Here is a 19,382-nt window from a genome sequence, read left to right on the forward strand (position 1 = left end):
AAACCCTCACTCACATCGTTTCGTACAATGAGCCAGTGGGAGGCATTCATTTCTACAAAAGCATTGCATGTGTGATTTAACCTTCAGATGCTTCTGAAAAGGTGGCGTGTGTTGAAAGCTTCCTTTCTTGAAAGAATCAATTAAGAAATAGGTCAAACATAGATAAAGATTCTTTAGCTACACATTTCCAAGGTCTGACTCGCTCTTTGTCCCCATGTGGGATGACACTCGACTGCATGGAAGTGGATTGCAAATCAAATATGCATGTTTTGTTATGTTGGGTGCAGGAGGCTGTGCAGCTTATAGGTCAAACATTATGCAGAGCAGGGCACACTCGTCCGAGTCGAACGTAAAAGAGTCTGTAAGTGTTTTCATCCATAATCTTCGAGGCACATTTGCCCCCTGAGGTGACTCTCGCTGCCCTTTCGTGTCCGTGGCTTTGTTCAGACCTGTTGTTAACATCCGTCCTGAGAGAACCCCTCACAAGTGGACAGGTCTGAGTTCGTCAGTTCACACCTGGTATTAGAAAGTGCCTCCGCATCTGTGTCCTGTGACCACTGGTGACTGGATCTCACTTCACTGCTCTGTAAGCAAATAGTCACATGTCCTTTCTGTTTGGGATGAACAAATTAGGATTTTTTAGAAGGTTCTTTGTCAATGTGATTGTTTGATTGATAGAGGGAAAGAGCGACAATGTATTTTGCGGAGGCTGTTGATTGTGACACATTTTTTGTACGTGTGTAGGATTGAAGTTTCAAGACAGTTACCGTCTCAGGCCAGTTGCTATTTTGACATTGATTTGAATTGAGTGACAGTTGATAGAGGTCAGTAAATATGTTAATGCACCAACAAAGAAGAGGGAAAAGCTGTGTGAAGGTCCACAGGAAGATCTGTAACAGTAGAGATGTCTTTTTCTACTTGTAAAAGCTGATATACAATTTTTTTTATATATATATATACTGATGTATAAAAACCATCTCCACTCTTTACATCTATGTCTGCAAATAAGCTAACATAGACTTAAACAGTGTAGTTTTGTTTTTTCTACAAAAGACTCCCCAGCCTATGTTTTATGAGAATGGACACACATAATGAATGTTGAGAGGAAACAGTGATGGTTAGTCACTTTGTTTACAGGATAACAAACATAAAAAAACTCCTCTGGGTACCTTTGTATCCCATGTCAGCTGCTTGTCTCAAGGTTTCATTTTGTGCTCGCATCCAAATTCGAACACTGCTCTTGCCGCTCCATGCGGAGGACAAACCCAGAAATTGAAGTCAAACTGCAGCCTGTCCACCTATTGATTTGGGCGGGATGGCCACATGGCCACGAGATATCTGCCCTCCACGGGGCTGGGCGGACCAGATATGTTTTTTAAGGCCACGTTGTCAAGCAGTAAATTCATCCCCTGCCCATCCATCACACTGATTGACTGAGCGAGCACCATGTGTCTGCTCCGCTCTGCCCAGCGAGGGGCTCCACGTTGATATGCAGCAGTGTAGCTCTTCTTAGCCTTTCTATGCCAGATTACAGACCTTCCTCTGAACCTTCAACCTCTCCTCTATCTCTGTCTCTATCTTTCTGCCTTGAGACGAGGCCCTTATCATGAAATCTGCACTGCTACTGAAGAAATAACTTCAGCTTTTCAAACAAGCGCTCATTAGATTATTGTCACGTCAGACTTTTTCTAACATTTTCAAAAAAGTCTGGTTTGAAGAAACAGGTTGTGAGGGAAATACCAGTGAAAAAGCCTTTGAACCAGTGACAATTACTGAATACGTAATAGCACTTTATCATTTGTTGGGCTGCTCCCTTCCAACACATAATTTTACGATGCTGAATTCCTGCCCCACCCAGTTCCCCTCCCTCGGTCCGCTCAGCTTCGCCCTTCCCAGATCAGACAGCCATCGTTGTGATAGCATTCAAGAGCAGAGCGGTTATAGCTGGCTAACTGCAACAATAAAACTGGCCCTGGGAAAGCTGGCTGTAACATCTGATTCTCTTCCAAAGCCCTGGCAGCTGACAGTGGCAGACAGGAATGATGTGCATGTAACCACGGGATAGTGCTCATTCTGGTTTAATGTCTCGTCTACATCAGCTGATTCTCACCTTTTTCCTCATGTCAGCAGGAGATACTGTTTATCCGAGTAAACCCAACTGAAGCCAAGCATAAAAAATCCTTTAGCACAGCGCTGCAGGCTGAGGCCCAACATACAACCTCTCACAACACAAAGGAAAGCACATCCTCAAAGATCATTGATTTTCCAGAGTTATGTACCAGCACCAGGAACTGAAAAGGATTCGGTCCAACTGGAGTGAAAAAACATGAGGGCAATATTTAAATTTAACATAAACTGTTAAAATGGGAAATCCTAAATCAAGTCCAAGCAAATGTCTGGCACCTTAAAGAACATACAGCTGCAGGGCTTTTATGAATCACTCCTGCTTGGTTGCGTGCCAATGTTTAAACATTCAAACTTGTGGTATTATTTTGCAACAATGCAAACGACCTGGTTCTTTCACTGGCTCATTTGTCTTTTATTGCCTGGGGTTGAATGTGCCTGTTGCATTTAAAGCGACACAAGAGCCACTCAACAAAATCATGACTGTTTGCTCTCCTGTCTCTCAAATGGTGGAACGAGCTCCCTGCAGGCTAAAGACACACCTCTTTCCCATGCACCTTGGTTAAGATAATTATTTCTAATAACCATCGTCAATTCTGGTATTTATTTAAAAAATTTCACTTAAATGTAGTACTTGTAGTTTGGCTTTCTGAAGCTAATTGTGCTTAAATGATTCTTGCTGATTTGGGTTTGTTGCACTTATTATAAGTTGCTTGGTGTAAAAGCTTCAGCTAAATTATATGTAATGTAATAAATAGATAAGGTATCACACTCAGCAGGGGGTGTTTGTCTCAGCAGGATGTTTGCTCCTCATCCTCAGTCAATAGAGGTCAGCCGATCAGTTTGGATTATGATGCATTTGATCCTGCTTGTCAATATAACACCGTTCAATGAATCTGTAATTGGACAGCTCTATTGTGATTAATTGTGTGCATGTGGGGGATGGAAGGGGAAGGGCAGGGGGGAGTGTAGAGGAAACAAAGGCCTGTTCATACCTGGAACTAACATGTGTTTTGTGTGATCTAAACACGAGTTGACAGAGGACATCAGTTCACACCTGACATTAGACTGCATCTCCGCATGCTTCTCAGCTCACCATTTACCATCGGATCCCTCTCTCCTGATCTATATGCAAATGCACAACACACATCATTTCTTGTGAATCAATGCACTATGCACTTTACAGTGAAATTGGGTTTTATCTAATTGAAAAAATAGAAAATCAATATGGAGCAGCGGCAACAAATAAAAGGGTAAAGATGTTTTAATACTATTTTATGAAATTGTGTTGTCAGACCATATACATAGACTGTAATTAAAAAATAACCAAAACAAAAGATATAAACAATATAATGATAGAGAAATTTAACAGTCTGCCTCCATTTTTATCAGAAGGCAATAAAAAAACTGAAATTTGGCTGCAGAGATGCAGTTCTCTGCCAATTCTACTCACGACCTCACTGTGATGAAGGTAATCACGTAAGAGCTTCAATCATTGGTATATTGCATTCGTTGCAGTGACTTTGCATTAAGGGCTTGCATGTCAACCTTCTCCATGAAATTCCTTCTGTACACAGAAGAAACTGTGTTTTAACTCAGGCCAAATACATGAAGCCAAAGCTGAGTGAGCACATTAACAATCCAGGATTAAATTTAGCCTGGACCTCATCTGGTATCCAGCAGAGACCTCTCACATCAAGCCCAAGCCCTCAGCTAGAGCATTCAAATAAGAGAATAGAAATATTTTTTTATTTGGATGGAACACGGTTTACGAAAAACAAAAGAAATAGACAAAGAATTAATCAGCATTTATATTTGTTGTCAGTTCTTAGTTATTGTGTAAACAAAAAATACCAAACATTTGTTGCTCTTACTGACATCACATAATATTTCATTTGAGTTTTTTTGGAAAAGTTGGACTGAACAGAATAAGAAACCTCATGATGGGCAACTGTGGTGGGTTATAGATGATGATAGATCTATCATATTATGATCTATCCTACATAATTCTATGTCACCACTGACATTTTGAAAAAACATAATTGTGACTAGCAGGAAATAAAGGTGTGAGATTGCATTTCTGGATCAAAGTGTGTGTATTTCTTTGTGAAGAACAGTGAAGCGACGCTGTGTATTAGCTTTGGTACATTAATGACACTCAGAGAGGGGCTTTGGCCTGGAACAATGCAGTGTTTGAATATGGCTGATCATGTGTTCATTAGCCGTATCAAGACCCAACTCGTCACCACCACCCCCCCTCCGTCAACCTCCTCTCCCTTCTGGCCATAGCCTCCCCTCCCCCTCCGATGTATAAATACTGAATGTCTACATGTGTGTTTACATTCTTATCAGCTGGATTCATGTTTATAAATTAGTTTTGTGAGACAGTCCTCCGTCATCAGGCTCTTCTTTTTGTTTGGCCCCTACCCCAGATAAGCAGATTTAATTTGATCTAGTCACGCTTACGAGTGTTGCACATAGCGACCCTACATAAATGAGACGGCTGCATGTTTCCTTTCGAGTCCGACAGGAGGATATGAAGAAAACACCTTCATACTAATCTCTTTCATGAGAAGAAATAACTCAGGGACACAGATTAATATGAAGTTGGGAAACTGGTCCTTCAGCATTGGATTAAAGGGGATTTAGTCTCGGTGCAACTGGGTTGCTGCTGTCTACAGCCGAAAGAAAAATAACTTGCAGGCTTTGCCTAAAATAAACACACACTCTTTAAAAGGGGAGGATAAAAAACGGTTACCACATTCTATAAAAGTGTTGTAATCACTCAACTTGGATCTGTATAGTAGCTACCTGTAAAAACTTAACCAAACATATCCACTCGTTTCAACAAGGCAGACCTAGATACACTCACAACCCACTTTACTGTCTTATATATAGCATAAAGGAGTTGAGGCACGTCTTTAGTCTGTGGGAAGGTGATTCCCTCCCAACTTAAATATATGCTTATATGGACATGTTGCTCAATCATAGATGTGCCCCCTTATTGGTGCACAGCTACTGTGTACACTTGCTTTTCAAAAGTCTCCACTTCACTCAATCCTATGGTACATTTACACATTAACTTTTATGTGGTCAGGCTCTATATCCTTCTACAATTAAATCACTCAAAACATATTTTGTTGCCAGGTGTTAGTGTTAGATGTGCCAGTGCACATACATGCACAAGTACACAGGTACATATATGTGCAGCTGTGTGCTGTGTCACACTTCCTATGAGAGGTCGGCTCTCACTGAAAAACCTTTTGTATAGCAACAGGATTTAGGTCAAACATTCAGAAGGATATGTCCAACCCTAACATTTTAATACCCACGTAAAATAAAAGCACATTTTGTTATACTTTGACCTCGTGTGTGTGTGTGAATGTGTGTTTGTGTGTGTGTGTCCCCTTCACCTCAAGGTGATCGAGGTGATCAGCAGGTGTAAAGGAACATGCAGACGATACCCCGGCCTCCTCTCAGTTTTGGTTTTCAGTTGCAAAGCCTCTATTATGTGCTATGTGACACTTGTGTGCCACTGGCTCACTAACTTCCATTTGCATTAACAGTGGAGCGAACCCCTCCCCCCTCACACACACACACAAGCACACAAATACAGTTTTACCTACTAACACCACCAATGCTTCGATGGCTGTGAAGCTGCAGCAACAGGCTACCCTTTGGTCACTGGTGATTTACCACACAAAACTGCTTTTTCTTCTGTGTATAATTGTTCTGCAGACAGGCTGTCGCTGACCTACATTCACGGAAACAGTGAGAAATGATCAGACAACAAACCCTAAATACTTGCTTCAATGTGGCTCTGAAGTTGTTATGCTTTAAACGGCATGTTGTGACTTAACTCAGACACAAATGGATCTCTATGATGATTCAAAAAGATCAAACTTGATCTTCACCAAGTCATAGAACTATTCCTCTTTTGTTTGTTAAATCTTATTTATAAAGGGTCCTGACAGTTGCTGCTTTGTGATCAGCTCGGCAGTCTCCTTATGGTTGCCGGGGTTTTGGTGAAGGGATGGGAACAGGCTCCCAGCGATACTAGTTGGCCCAGTTTCTAGTTTATCTCGTGTCTTGTTGTTTATCTGAATAACAGAGCTTTAATCCAGGAGGGGCCCCTGCCTCAGCCTACATACTATAGACTTGAAAACATATATGAGCCTCAAACAACCACACCCACCTCAGCCTGATAAGGTCTGTATGTTATGTGTGTGTGCGTGTGTTGGGGGGTAGTGGCAGGGGAGTTATAATGTGTATATAAGGGTTATATACATGGAGCTGAGGGAGGGCAAGAGAGAAAAAAACAAAGAGACAATCTGATAGAAGTTGAGGGACAAATGGAGAGAGTGTAAAAGAGACAATTGTGTAGAGGAAAACAATGAAGGGAAAAACAGATAAAGACAAACAGACCGCGAGAAAGGATATCATGAGAGGAGGGTTGGGTGGGTGGGCAGGGCAGTGGTCTTGCCGGTTGGACAGGATCCTGATTGGCTGGCTCTTGTGGTGTCAGTGGCCCTAGTCAAACAGGCCTCCCACTTTGATGATTTCACCTCTTTCCATGACTCTTTTGTGGTTTCCAGGCACTTTTATCCCTCAGAGCTGCAATTAACTGTTATTTTCACCAACAAGTAATCTGCTGATAATGTTCTCAATCGATTTATCCTTTGGTAAATGCCAACAAATTGATGATGATGATTTTAAACAGAAAATGGATCCTACTTGGTTGCATCCAGCATGCGTCCGAAGACATAAAAAAAGCACTTCGAAGTAAACATTGAATGTAGCATTAGCAAATAGCAGCAGCTTACAGGTTACCTGCAGCTGCACCTTCAAGACCTCACAGCAACAGCTGGAGGCGAAGTTACCACAGAAACAATAACCGAACTGGAAAATCCTCCTGTTTACCATAAGACACATTTTGCATTTCCTGTGACTTGTGTCAACGCCGACACCAGCGACAATTTAAATGGCAGCTGCTGTTATTTGAGTTACTGTATGGCAGCAGGGAGCACTCCGTACCTTCTATAGGTTTCAAACCGCAGACTGTATATAAAGACTGACGACTTGATAGCTCCGCCAAAGTGTAAGCCAAAGCAGAACACGTCATAAATGCCACCTCCTCCGAGTTAGCAGATGGAACATACACCAAACTTAGTCAAATACATTTCTAAATTACAGGTTCTGTCATTTTAGTTAGTTCTTATCACACTTATGTTTGTTCAAGTGTTAATTTTTGGTATGTTAGGTTTTAATTTGTTAATTGATGCTATAAATACACCGTGAAACATCATGATTGACAGCTGATCCACTGATGTTTGGTCTAGCATGTGTATTAGTGGGACCTCGCTACCGTGGCTCCATCCCCCGATCGCTGCTGCTCAAATGATGTCTTCAGGGCAAGATGGCAGCGTTCTTATCCAGGATATTTTAGCTCCATTTCTGAATAGTGGGAGGTAGTGGAGACACGGCGTCCATCTTTATCTACATATAATTAATTTGACAATTGCCTTTGCTTCAAACCCTGGGGGAGTAGAATCAAAGTGTTTAATAATATTATCATTATTTGTCTTCTGCTGTGGCTCAAATTTCCTTGAGCTGGACTATCAGAAAAACTGCAATGACTGGAAATTAGGAAATTTATCCTAATTGTTGGCTCGGAACTATTTTGTGTACGAAAACCTGCACAAAATCCTAAATACAGACACTTTGATATGATGACGTGAGATAGCAATAAACCTTTCACAGTAAAACAAAATAGTGGAAACCAATTAAGATTGTTGTTGCATGTTCATTGATTAAAAAAGTGAATAAAATACTTAACAGCAAATACTGAATGATTCGTCCAGCTGTAAATGCTTTCTTCCGTAATACGGATACTGAGAGTGTGTTAACGCAATTCACTCTGTAACGGTGCAGTCACACTTCTGGAAATCGCTGCGATTGAAAAATCATCACATGAAAAACTAGGCTTTAATAATTTGCTTCATACACTGTTGACTGCGATGGGAAGTTGCAGAATCTGTTATATTGTGTGACAATCACTAGAATATCTTTTTCATTCTATGAACTTTAGTATCCAGCTGTCTTAACACATCTGGAGGCATTGGGAGCTGAGCATTGGATCTTATTCGCACCCACCAGAGGAGATGTTTGTATGTTTAGGACAAAAAGGAATAGAGGGGGAATAAAGCAACATTGGGGGATGGGAGTTAGGGGGGGGGGGGCAATTTCCGAGATTTATGGCACGGCACTTCACGAAACGCATGCATCCTGTAATTAAAACTCCCCCTTGCCTCTAGCAGTCCTGTACATTACTGACATCCCCCCGTCCAACTCAGCCCTCTTCAGTTTAACAGTCCCCACCCACTAGATAATAAGATCTTATGGCAGCTTGGCATCACTAATGAGGGCTGAATGCCACAATGAGGGACAGTCTGTTAGTCGTTAGAAACCACGACTGTCACCAAATTTCATCTGGAGGCGCTTTCTTTTTAATTTGCTCCGAGCTGGCGCATAAAGTAAACACAGAAAACTTCTACGGAGTGACAACAGTTTTTTTTTCCTATTCTGTCAGCTCATCCTGTTAGTGGGTTGGGAACGTCGCATCATTCCCTTTCATCGATGAGTGTCAGAGTAGCTTCAGTGTTTTCCAGAGTCAGGATTAATCCCTGTATGCACATTCCAAATGTCAAATGAACATATAGTTTCTTCTACCAGACGTCTTGTTTGCCTTTCAGGTTTGTTTACTCATGATATTACTAGTCATGCAGCTCACAGCTCATATAAGTAAATAAAGCATAATCATTCAATTGATGAATAAACAGAAAAGGTATAAGCAGCTACTCATTCATTTCTTTTAACGTTCTATTGGTTGAGGTTCAGCAGATGATTTGCAGTTTTTCGCTATGAAGTGCTTGAATCAGTTTGTTTGATACAGGGTTGGGATCCAGGCATTTGAAAAGATTGTGTCAGAGAGCCAGGCTAAAAGCAAAATGCCCCATTCATAGATAAGCTACCCACTCACTGACTAAAATGTGAAAGAGGCTCCGAGAAGGCAAAATTGATACCATGCATGAAGAGGGACATTGTGAAAAACTGAATAGAAAGTCAAAAGTTCCTCGTTGGCACAAATTGAATTTTAGAAAATCTTTCATGGTCTTTTTTGGTGTTGTGAAAGTAGTGAAAAACAGCTTCAGGGGCTTTTTGAGTCGAGGCAAAGGTGTTTTCAGAAATTAACTCTGTGAGTTTTCTCCGCAGTTTGTCTTTCACATATGAAGACAGCAGCAGCGTCTGACGTGTTCGCACCAACAGAAACATGTCTAGATCATTCAGATGAGCGGTGGCGCCTGGGTAGATCCTGCAGAACATGATGTATAAATTCCACTGCGGAAATCACTCGACACACGTGTGGTCCCTTATCACCAAAAGCTAGTAATGGCCTGCTTGCTCACTGTGGGCTGTCGGTCAGTCGTCTTGGTTCAATCCTCTGTGGTTTGGTTTGATGCACACTCAGGTACATTGTTTTTCCCAACCTACCATCTTCAACAACACATGGGGAAACTGCATGAGCTCAACTGGATGAGGTGTACTTGGTAAAACCTTCATGCAGCATACAAGTCACTGTTAGATTGAAGTGTGTGACGCATAAATAGAAATGCATCCAAGGAGAGATTTCATTATCACGCTGGCAAAACTGAGCTGAAAAAAAAAAAGACGGGCTCAATGGTCTCACTGTACTCCCCCGAGTGGGTGCCCCAATTTTTACTGCTAACTTTCACTGAACTTTCCAGATCCTGGGGCCCTGCTAGCAGCTGGACCCACATCAGGTTCTCATCAGGCCAGACTGGTCCACTGCATTTCTCTGTTTCCCCCATCCGTCGTCTCCTCTGGTGATCAGAAGGAGGCAACTGTTTGGTTTCTGTCCATTCAGATGTGGCCAGATCTTTATTTAGCTGGAGCATCTCGCTGCCATAGCACATATGACAGCTGTGCTGGTTTTGGTTTTCATATGTCAGATCTCAAACATGTTAGATACGAAAACATCTCTTGTCTAAATGAGTTTCCCTCCTCTTCTACTTCGCAGCTGTATGAACTGGACGGAGACCCAAAGAGAAAGGAGTTCCTTGATGACCTCTTCAGCTTCATGCAGAAAAGAGGTTTGTAACTGTGCATAGAGGATTTTACATCCATGAACACTGCTTCCTCTTTCCATTCAGTTTCCTACCGTGTCATATCCTCATTGTGTCATACAGAGGCTTGAATAGTTGGATATAGACAGGATGGTCTCCCCCCATCTCTCCCTGACATACGACACACTGCTGTCTTCTCATCTTTCACACAGAGGGTTGGGGGTCTTCATACATTTTGGAGACGATTGCCTTATGGTCTTGCAGACCCTCGTCATTCCCAGGCTATAATTAGAGGGAACACATTGTATCAATGCCTGGGAATGGGATTGGTTTACCCACCCTTCCTCGAAATGTCCACACGGCCCATTGTCACACTTTGGAAACGTGAATTGTGTAATGTTGTATTTTCGTGTTTTAGGTACATTAATGGCCAGTTGCTCATTCCAGATGATTCTCTCTTAAGTACCAAGAAGGGGTAGGGGACTCATGGCTGATTTAATCAGATCAGAGGGCTGGAGACAACAGGCTTGTGCTCACAACTGAAAAACCAGCACTAGATGTTTACACTGTCAGAGCCACCAACAATGGGCGGGTCTCCCAAGTCCTCTGTGAAAATGTGAGAGCGCCATCTGCAGGCCATATTCATAAATGATGCATTGCTCATTAAAAGGCAAATCAAGGATTAATCATATTTTATGTTACATGTGGGGCCTAGGGACTGTATCTAGGATCACTCATTATTTGAAGTCATGTAATGTGATGATCACAGCATTAAAAGCTTAATTTTTCTCTGCTGGGAAAATGATTTGTCATGGATTAATATAAAAGTGTAACTACTGACTGATGTTGTCCTAAGGTCTTTTATTATATATTATAAACTATAGTCTTTTATTTATCTGCACTCACATCACCTCCATTTTAAAGACAAGAAACCAGCCTGGTCAGGTTTCGTCATGGCAAACAAATGCTGGTTAGTATACGGTTTGAGAAACATTTAAACAATATTATATTAAGTTAAGTTATTTAAAAGATAATATAAAGTTTAAATTAAAGCCTGACTGATATGGAATTTGGGGGCCGATGCCAATACCGATTTTATGTAGTAAAACATTTACTTGACTTCTCTCTCTGCTGCCACTGTGAAGGACGCTGCTTGCAAGAAAACAGTTTCTTCTTATTAGTGTTTGTTATTTCTCTGTTGACATTTCCTGTGTGTGTGTGTGTGTGTGTGTGTGTGTGTGTGTGTGTGTGTGTGTGTGTGTGTGTGTGTGTGTGTGTGTGTGTGTGTGTGTGTGTGTGTGTGTGTGTGTGTGTGTGTGTGTGTGTGTGTGTGTGTGTGTGTGTGTGTGGTTTTAGGAACCCCGGTGAATCGTATTCCGATCATGGCCAAACAGGTCCTGGATCTGCACATGCTCTACAGGCTGGTCACGGAGAAAGGCGGCCTGGTGGAGGTCATCAACAAGAAGTTATGGAGGGAGATCACCAAGGGACTCAACCTGCCTACCTCAATCACCAGTGCAGCCTTCACCCTCCGCACACAGTCAGTACACAGACATTCACACCCCCCCTCACACGCCAGTCATATAAAGCTAATCAGTTGATTTCATGTATGATTCAGAGCTGTCAGGTTTCACAGTCTGGTAACTGTCCATGTCTATCAAACTCCACTCTCAAAACATTGTATTGAAATTTCTCATGGACGGAGCTCAGGTCATCACTGTGTGAATAAATCCATTGTGTTCCTCTCAGATACATGAAGTACCTGTACCCATATGAATGTGATAAGAGGAGTCTTAGCAACCCCAACGAGCTCCAGGCAGCCATTGACAGCAATCGGCGGGAGGGCCGACGACAGAGCTTTGGAAGCTCCCTCTTCACCTACTCGCCCAACGGCACGCCCACCATGCTGTCCTCGCCGAAGCTCCACACATCCAGTGTGGGCCTGACTATGGGCACCAACGGCGCCTCGCTGACGCCTATCCAGAAGATCAAGAAAGGTGACTTTGTTTATTATGCTGATGATTATTGTTTGAGCAAGGTCATGTCGGTCATTTTCAGTCATCAGAAGTTTAAATGGCTGAAGATTTTGAATTGTTTTTAAAATTTTGGAAAACTTCAATATTGTGTTAATGATAAAACACACCAGGGACATGTTCTTCATTTGTGGTTCACAGAGTTGTTCAGGGTCCAGAAGTCTGGAATTTCCGGTTGTTTGAAGCTGCTTTAAAATTCAATGGGTGCTGTTGTCATAAGTACAAGACCTGAGTCCCAACCTGCCAAAGTACATACATGATGAAGTATTAAACAAATACAAGGTTGTACACATCTCAATGTCATTTGAGATTCTGTAGGAAAAGACAAACTGATCCAAAAATAAATTCTGAGTATGAAGTGGAAAAAATAAGCAAGAACTGTTGGCATTTAATTAAATTTTCACCTTAAAATGGAACTTTTAATAAATAAAAGTATTTGTTTTCATAGCTGAATTATATTTATACACTTTTTTGTTATATATCACTGTAAATCTTGTATGTCCAACAGGGAGAACTTCTCCGTTCATGCTCCATCACTTGTGATCTAACCACACTGACTGTTGATAACTGATGTAACAGGGTTCAAAGCGTAGGAACATCGTGAAGCACAACATAAAACAAAATAACACTTGTTACATGGTATGATGGCCTCGGTGCATCCTGGGTGGGTTTCCTGCCCAGCTGACTTCAATCACATGACCATCACCTGTCCAAAATTATTATTGCTATCTACAGCACGTTAGCCTCAACAAGCTAAACCACAAACCCCATATTAATGTCAGCCAGTTAATCTGAATGAATAAAAGGATTTGCTGTCAGATTTTAAACTGTGATATAACCGTAACATCATGTGCATCTCAGACAAACAGTTTGTCATATTCGCCAGAGAAGAACACAATTTATATTGATATCACATTATACTCAGTTCCACCTTCTTCCCCTCTCTGTGCTCTCTGACCTAAAGAAGATGGAGTCCACCTGCTGCCGGGGCATGGTATGGCTCGTTTGTCACCGGGGGTCCTGGCGGGTCACGCAGCAGCCCAGGCAGCAATGGCTGCTCAGGTGGCTGCTCTGGAGCAGCTGAGGGACAAGCTGGAGGCTGGCGAGCCTCCGGAGAAGAAGATGGCGCTGTCGCCTGAGGATCACCACAGACTTCTGCAGAGAGCACTGCAACACAACCTTCTGGCCATGACCGCCCAGATACCCATGAACATCCGAATCAATAACCAAGGTACTGAACACACGGCGGAGTTTTACAATCAGCCAACGTGAGGAGAACAAAACAACTAAATTCGCTTTTTTCAAGTTCAAATGGAGGAACAAAAAAAGCTCAGTTTCTGTGCTGTGGATTCTTTTACATCACACTCAAATTTTTCCGCTATGCTCTCATGTTAAGGGTCGTTTGTTTAAGAACCTTAACGAGCTAAAAATAGTGTTGTCTGTCATCATTATCCTCAAATTTATACTAGGTGAATTTCACACATTCTCCCGTTTCCTGGCAGCTAGTGTCTTGAGACTTTCTTGTAATCTTGCCACAAACCACAACACCAGGAAGTAGCTGAAAGCGGACCTGTAGGTTGGCCTGTAGGTCGGCCCGTGTTTGTCTGCGCGGGGATTCTCTAATGCAGCTGTGCACTTTGATCTTATCTTTATCTGATTGAACACGCAAACTGTTTCTCAACACTGATGTTCCAGGTGACTTCAGATAAATGTGTAACTGGACGTTTCTGCAAAATTCACACACTAGGTCGATTTTCCTGAGAGAGAATTTTGTGGACTTTATATGATAAGTGTTTATATAGAAGAAATCTAGTGTGAGTTTAAACGAGTGGTCAGCTTTCCTTTTTGTTTGTCTCACAGAGAGCAGGCAGAACTCAGCCCTGAACCTCACCACCAATGGCACGAGCAGCATCAGCATGTCAGTGGAGCTCAACGGAGTGGTGTACACTGGTGAGTGTCGCTGTCACGGGATGTGACTTTTTTTGTCAGGGTGACTGTGACCACTGCTCAGAGATTACAGATAAACCAATGATAAGTAAATGAACAGCTTCGTGTCGAACAAAAGTCACGTGCAGATACTTTCCGGAGTCTTGAGCTGTTTTCACTGAACTCCAGATATCCTTTTGAAATTACAAAGAAATGTCAACTTGAGAAGAGAAAGAGACTCTAGAGCTCTTAGAGATAAGGGCGGACGTCCATGTGCTGAAGACTAAAGCATTTGATTTCTGCAGTGGAATTCATATGTCATGTTGTCCCTCCTGCACGCTCTACCCAGGTGCCACCCATAGAGAGTATCTTCTATATGTTTATTTGAAGATGTTTTCAGAGATAATCTGAACTCCAGACATTTACAGTAAATTTAAGGGATTTCCAGATTTGCCGCTGTATGTGAGAACGCAAATGTCTGAGTCAGCTGCTCTGCACATTTTCCGGAGTTCATGCCCGAAAGCAGCTCAAGCTTCTTTTTCAGTAGAAATGACATTAATCAGGATCCCTCTGTGTTTCTTACTTTAATTTCTGTGCTGCTTGTGTCTTTTCCTCTCCAGGCGTTCTTTTTGCTCAGGCAGCCGGCTCAGCCTCATCTGGTGCGTCTGGATTGTCCGCCACCGGCGCTCGTGTCGGCCCTCAGAACACACCTACCTCAAACTCCAACAACCTGTTGTCTTAACAACCCCCCCACCCAGCCTTTCCCCTCTTTTAAAAAAAATTACCACGCTAAGTAAAGCCAAAAACCAACCTCATTTTCTACATCATCTATGCCAAAAAAGAGAAGACCCATACACCGTACAGAAGACACCAACTGAAACTCGGATCACTTGAAGTACACTATCTCAGGTTTTCTCTCTCAAACTCACCTCTTTTGTTCTTCGTAGCCAAAATAATTTTTAAAGAAGATTATCCCCACTGAGAGTCAGTATATGCTTACCAATGCACAACTTGTGAATTATTTATTTCTGCATAAATGTACAGATTATCGGAGAACAAAAGAGAAGGTAATAACCAGGAAGGGCAATGCACTGTTTACACATACAAACACAGCTACTGACTGACAGTAATGTTTGATTCTCTAGGGGAGAGATTTTTTTTTAATTTTATTTTATCTTTTCGTTGTCATTATTATCATTATTGTTATTCTCTATTGTGTTTATCATTTAAATCTTTACAAACCTCTCACTGCAGGAAAAAAAGTATATATATTTAGAATTCTATAAAAAAAAAAATGAATATCTTCTATTTTTAATCAGAAAAGCTTTAAAGGTATATGTTGTTTCTTCAGGGCATATAACAATGTACCGCTGTGACCTCATTTTTCTGTAAAACCTTATAACCTTATTCACATGGCAGCCAGTTTGGATATCTATGTGGAAGACTGGTGCAGCTCTGCACCCGTGTCGTGTAGAGACACACGTCATATCTATGCCACAGATTTTTCAGGGAAACGCATAATAAGAAACTCCTGGATCTCAAGAATCTGCAAGGATGTTGGTCGACTGTTGAATATATTTGGTCCATAATCGATTGCGACAAGAGAGTTTATGCAGTGGCTAGTTAGCGGGAATGCTTCGTGGCCAACAGCCCTTGCTGAATTCATGCAGTTGTCGTGTTGTTGCTCTTCCTGAAACAGCACGATGTATACCCCCCCCCCCTTGTTTGTTGACATAGGGCCAGTTCAATACATATCTATGCCAATCATGCAGGTTTATTCTCAAGCGGCTGTATGCAGGTTTATGTTCAAAGTGGCTGTTTGTACGAATCAGGTCTGTTGAGCAGGTGGGAAATGAGCTGAAGCCTTTCGTTACACGATCTTCTGCGCCCCGGGCGGCGCCCACACCGACCGTTCCTGGTGCCGCTCTGGGATCAGAGGTTTTTTGTGAATATCACGTTTTCCATTGTTCTCAGGTGAACCTCCCCTTCCCTCACCCCCCACCCCCTTGCTCGTTGCTTTGTATAATACCCCGCGGTCTTCTATTACACTTGACAGAGTAATGCTTTTCAACGTCTTTCCCTGCGGAAAGATTTGTTTTATCTTTTTTATGATACTTGGCCTTCTAGTGGAGTGATTGTCTTAAGGTCAGATGCATGCATGTGTTTGTAGATAAAAGTCCGTCAGCGTGTAGGAAAATTCTTGATTTCCTGTCCAGGATTTAAAGGAGTTGAGCGTCGGCTTAATCCTTGTTATTGCGGAGACTCTCACAATGGACAATCAGGTGTCAGGAGACAATCTGATCTTCAGGAAAAACGTATCCTGACAATTAGTTCAGCTCGTATCTGATGTTTTTTTTTGTTTTTCTTGTATCATAGATTACAAATGCTTTCGCTTGTTTGTTTCAGCTTTGTGTTTTTGCATGACTTAGTGCTTATTCTGATCCAAGTGCTTCTTATGCGCTGTGACGAGGGCGGGGTCCTCTGGAGACTGGCTCGCCATCCATTAAGGATAACACAGAGATTGTCTTGTGATCCTCGGACTGTTGTTTTTGTTGAGATTTTGGTTAATTGGGGCTTTTGATAATGAAAGATCAGAGCTAATCATAGCTGTGGCTGAGCACTCGCTTGTGTCGTAGTGTTTGCTAAAAAAACTCTCTGCAGCTCGATTTATATAAGGTTAAATCTGCCACCTTGGAGACCCCGCATCAGCTCACAAGTACATTTGTCTCCGCATTTTGAAGGTGATCAATCATTTAGCTTTTTGAACTTTAACTCGTGTTACTTCACTGGTTTGTTGGCTGTTAAAGATTGTTACTCAACCCCACCCCCGATGCAAAGCAGCCTCATTCCTACCGACGTTAGGAAGTAAATCAGGCTTTGTACGTGGGTTCTGTTCTGAGGCCTTAACGCAGCATGAGATGACCAGAGAGCGTACAGTACCTCCATCTAATCACATTTCACTGTATCAGTCAAATATCACCAGATAGCTGTCGAGGCTCTGATTCTGGACGCAGCTCTCGGTGGGAAATCGCCACCAGCTGCTGCACAAACACTGGTCAGTTCTGGAAAGTTCTCTTTATGCTCAGATAACCAACAGCTCCCATTCAGAAACACAGTCATCAAACACTGGTGTTTAAGTTTAGTTTAAAGAGAAAGAAATAGGAAATCTGAAATGAAGTTGTATTTAAGTTTACTTAAGTGACAAAATAATGATAAATACCAATCATCATCAATCTATTATAGATTCAACGATGCAAACAAAACTATCATCGACTCACTTACTTGCAGACCAGCTCAATGCATGCCTGCGCCACCTACAGGCAAGAAATATAGCAGCAGCAACAGTTCTGATGTGCAGATGGACACTACCTGCAGGCAAAGACTCAACAGCAGCAGTTTGTGTAGCTGCTGATATATTTGTGGGTATTTTGGACAGTTATACAACATGTCAGTTAAAATAACTTGTGATCAGAGGCAGAACATTTCACTCAGGTAGACGAGGATAAACGTGGAGAATCATTGTTTCACACTAACCTCATGTTAATTATTTGACCAATAAATAAGATCATGAGACACAGTTGAAAGCTCCAGAAAAAACTGTAAAATTGGACCTTGTGGTGTGAAGATTCTTCAGACCCAGCACGTGTGTTAATTATTAATTGTGCAGTTAGTCATTAATTGTGAATCCCAATGAGATTAAAGCAGCTTGAACTGCAGCTCTTAAGGTTGCTGCAGCTTTAGCTGCACCTGCATGTTTGAAACTGCTGCTGCTGCTGTGACTGGCAACTGGGCCTGGTTTCATTTGCTTCACATCAGTGACGGTGTGGTCCTCTTCAGACGACTGAGTTACAATTACTGCTAATGAATGGAAAAGCAGCAGGCCAGCCGGACGACTTGAAGCTGGTTTGATGTACGATCATATCGAAGCCGAGCAGGAAGCTGAGATAAAATATTTCCTCCTCTCCTACCTCTACATATTCTCTCTGGAAATCAGCCTGATGCTTATTTGACAACAGTGACTCTTTGACAGCAGAGGTTTATTTTGAAACAACAAAATCATTTTGGGGTATTTTTACAGAAGTGAAAGTCCAGTTTGTGTAGGCTCACAGCTTTACATAGAGATGATACAATACCTGGTTCCTTATTTGTGAACAACTCACACATCAATCAGCCCGAAACCTTTTTGCCTTTTAACACGTGAATGATTTTGTGATTCACATGATGGAGCCTGACATGAAGACTCACAACCCTGTTAGAAATATTAACAGAGGTCAGTTCTACAATGAAAACACTTTACATTATTCAAATAATCATGCAGTGTACATAAATATCTTGAAATGTAATAATATAATGAAAAACATAGAAGATACAAAAGTTTTACTAAGCCCCCCCTTTACATTTGTACTAACCAAGTAGTTTAGTAAATTAATATTTACAAAACACATTTTGAAATTGTGATTCAAGCATAGTTTAACCAATGAAATCAAACGATTTCTCCCCGATGATAAAATATTTAGCTATCATCTTATTTATGTTACACAAAAAGCTCAAAACCACAACATAAGAGTAAATTAACCTCTTTTTTTAATCGTATTTATCTATTTCCCATGCAGTTCTTCTGCACCCCCCCAAAAAAAAGTATAGATTAGACAATGTTATAATTACTTTAAGAGCATAAAATGTCAGAAAATCAGATTCAGGTTTTTAAATCAACTCTGACCAAGTATTTCGTTATTGCGTGTTACATACTATGCTAACCTTCAGTCACAGCGTCACATAGTGCAGTATAAAAGGATGTGTTTATTCTTGTTGGTCAGTTTAGAGACTCACTGAGAGCCCTGCATCTGTCTGTCTGCCTGAGGAGCAGATGTCATATTTGCTTGTAATGACTGACAATCACATAGAGGCCTGTCATGGCTGCAGAGCTTCAGGTCGGGGAGGGGGGGGTGCTGCTAGAGAAAGCCAAAAATCAATCAATATTCAATCAATCAATCTGAATCTAAAGGATCAACATTTCTTCTTAAGATTTGACCCCTTGACCCTTTGGCCCCTGAGGCAACACTCAAGCACCTGCCCCCCCCCCCCCCCCCCCCCCACACACACACACACACTTCAGCAGATCCATGTTTATCGTATATCTATTGACCTGTGGGAT

General features: G+C 41.8%; 1 protein-coding gene across 3 annotated transcripts in view; it reads left to right on the forward strand.

The window, feature by feature from the left end:
- Positions 1–18,468, forward strand: part of arid3a (AT rich interactive domain 3A (BRIGHT-like)) — a 40,505-nt gene extending 22,037 nt beyond the window's left edge. For all 3 annotated transcript variants that reach the window (XM_053429983.1, XM_053429984.1, XM_053429985.1), the window contains exons 4-9: positions 10,223–10,295; positions 11,625–11,808; positions 12,018–12,265; positions 13,266–13,532; positions 14,162–14,251; positions 14,848–18,468. In XM_053429983.1, coding sequence (XP_053285958.1) covers positions 10,223–10,295; positions 11,625–11,808; positions 12,018–12,265; positions 13,266–13,532; positions 14,162–14,251; positions 14,848–14,969 — 984 coding nt within the window. In that variant the 3' untranslated portion in view covers positions 14,970–18,468. The remainder of the gene's footprint in view (positions 1–10,222; positions 10,296–11,624; positions 11,809–12,017; positions 12,266–13,265; positions 13,533–14,161; positions 14,252–14,847) is intronic.
- Positions 18,469–19,382: the final 914 nt, after the last annotated feature.

Source organism: Pleuronectes platessa, chromosome 9 (assembly GCF_947347685.1).
Source record: "Pleuronectes platessa chromosome 9, fPlePla1.1, whole genome shotgun sequence".
Taxonomy (NCBI): Eukaryota; Metazoa; Chordata; class Actinopteri; order Pleuronectiformes; family Pleuronectidae; genus Pleuronectes; species Pleuronectes platessa.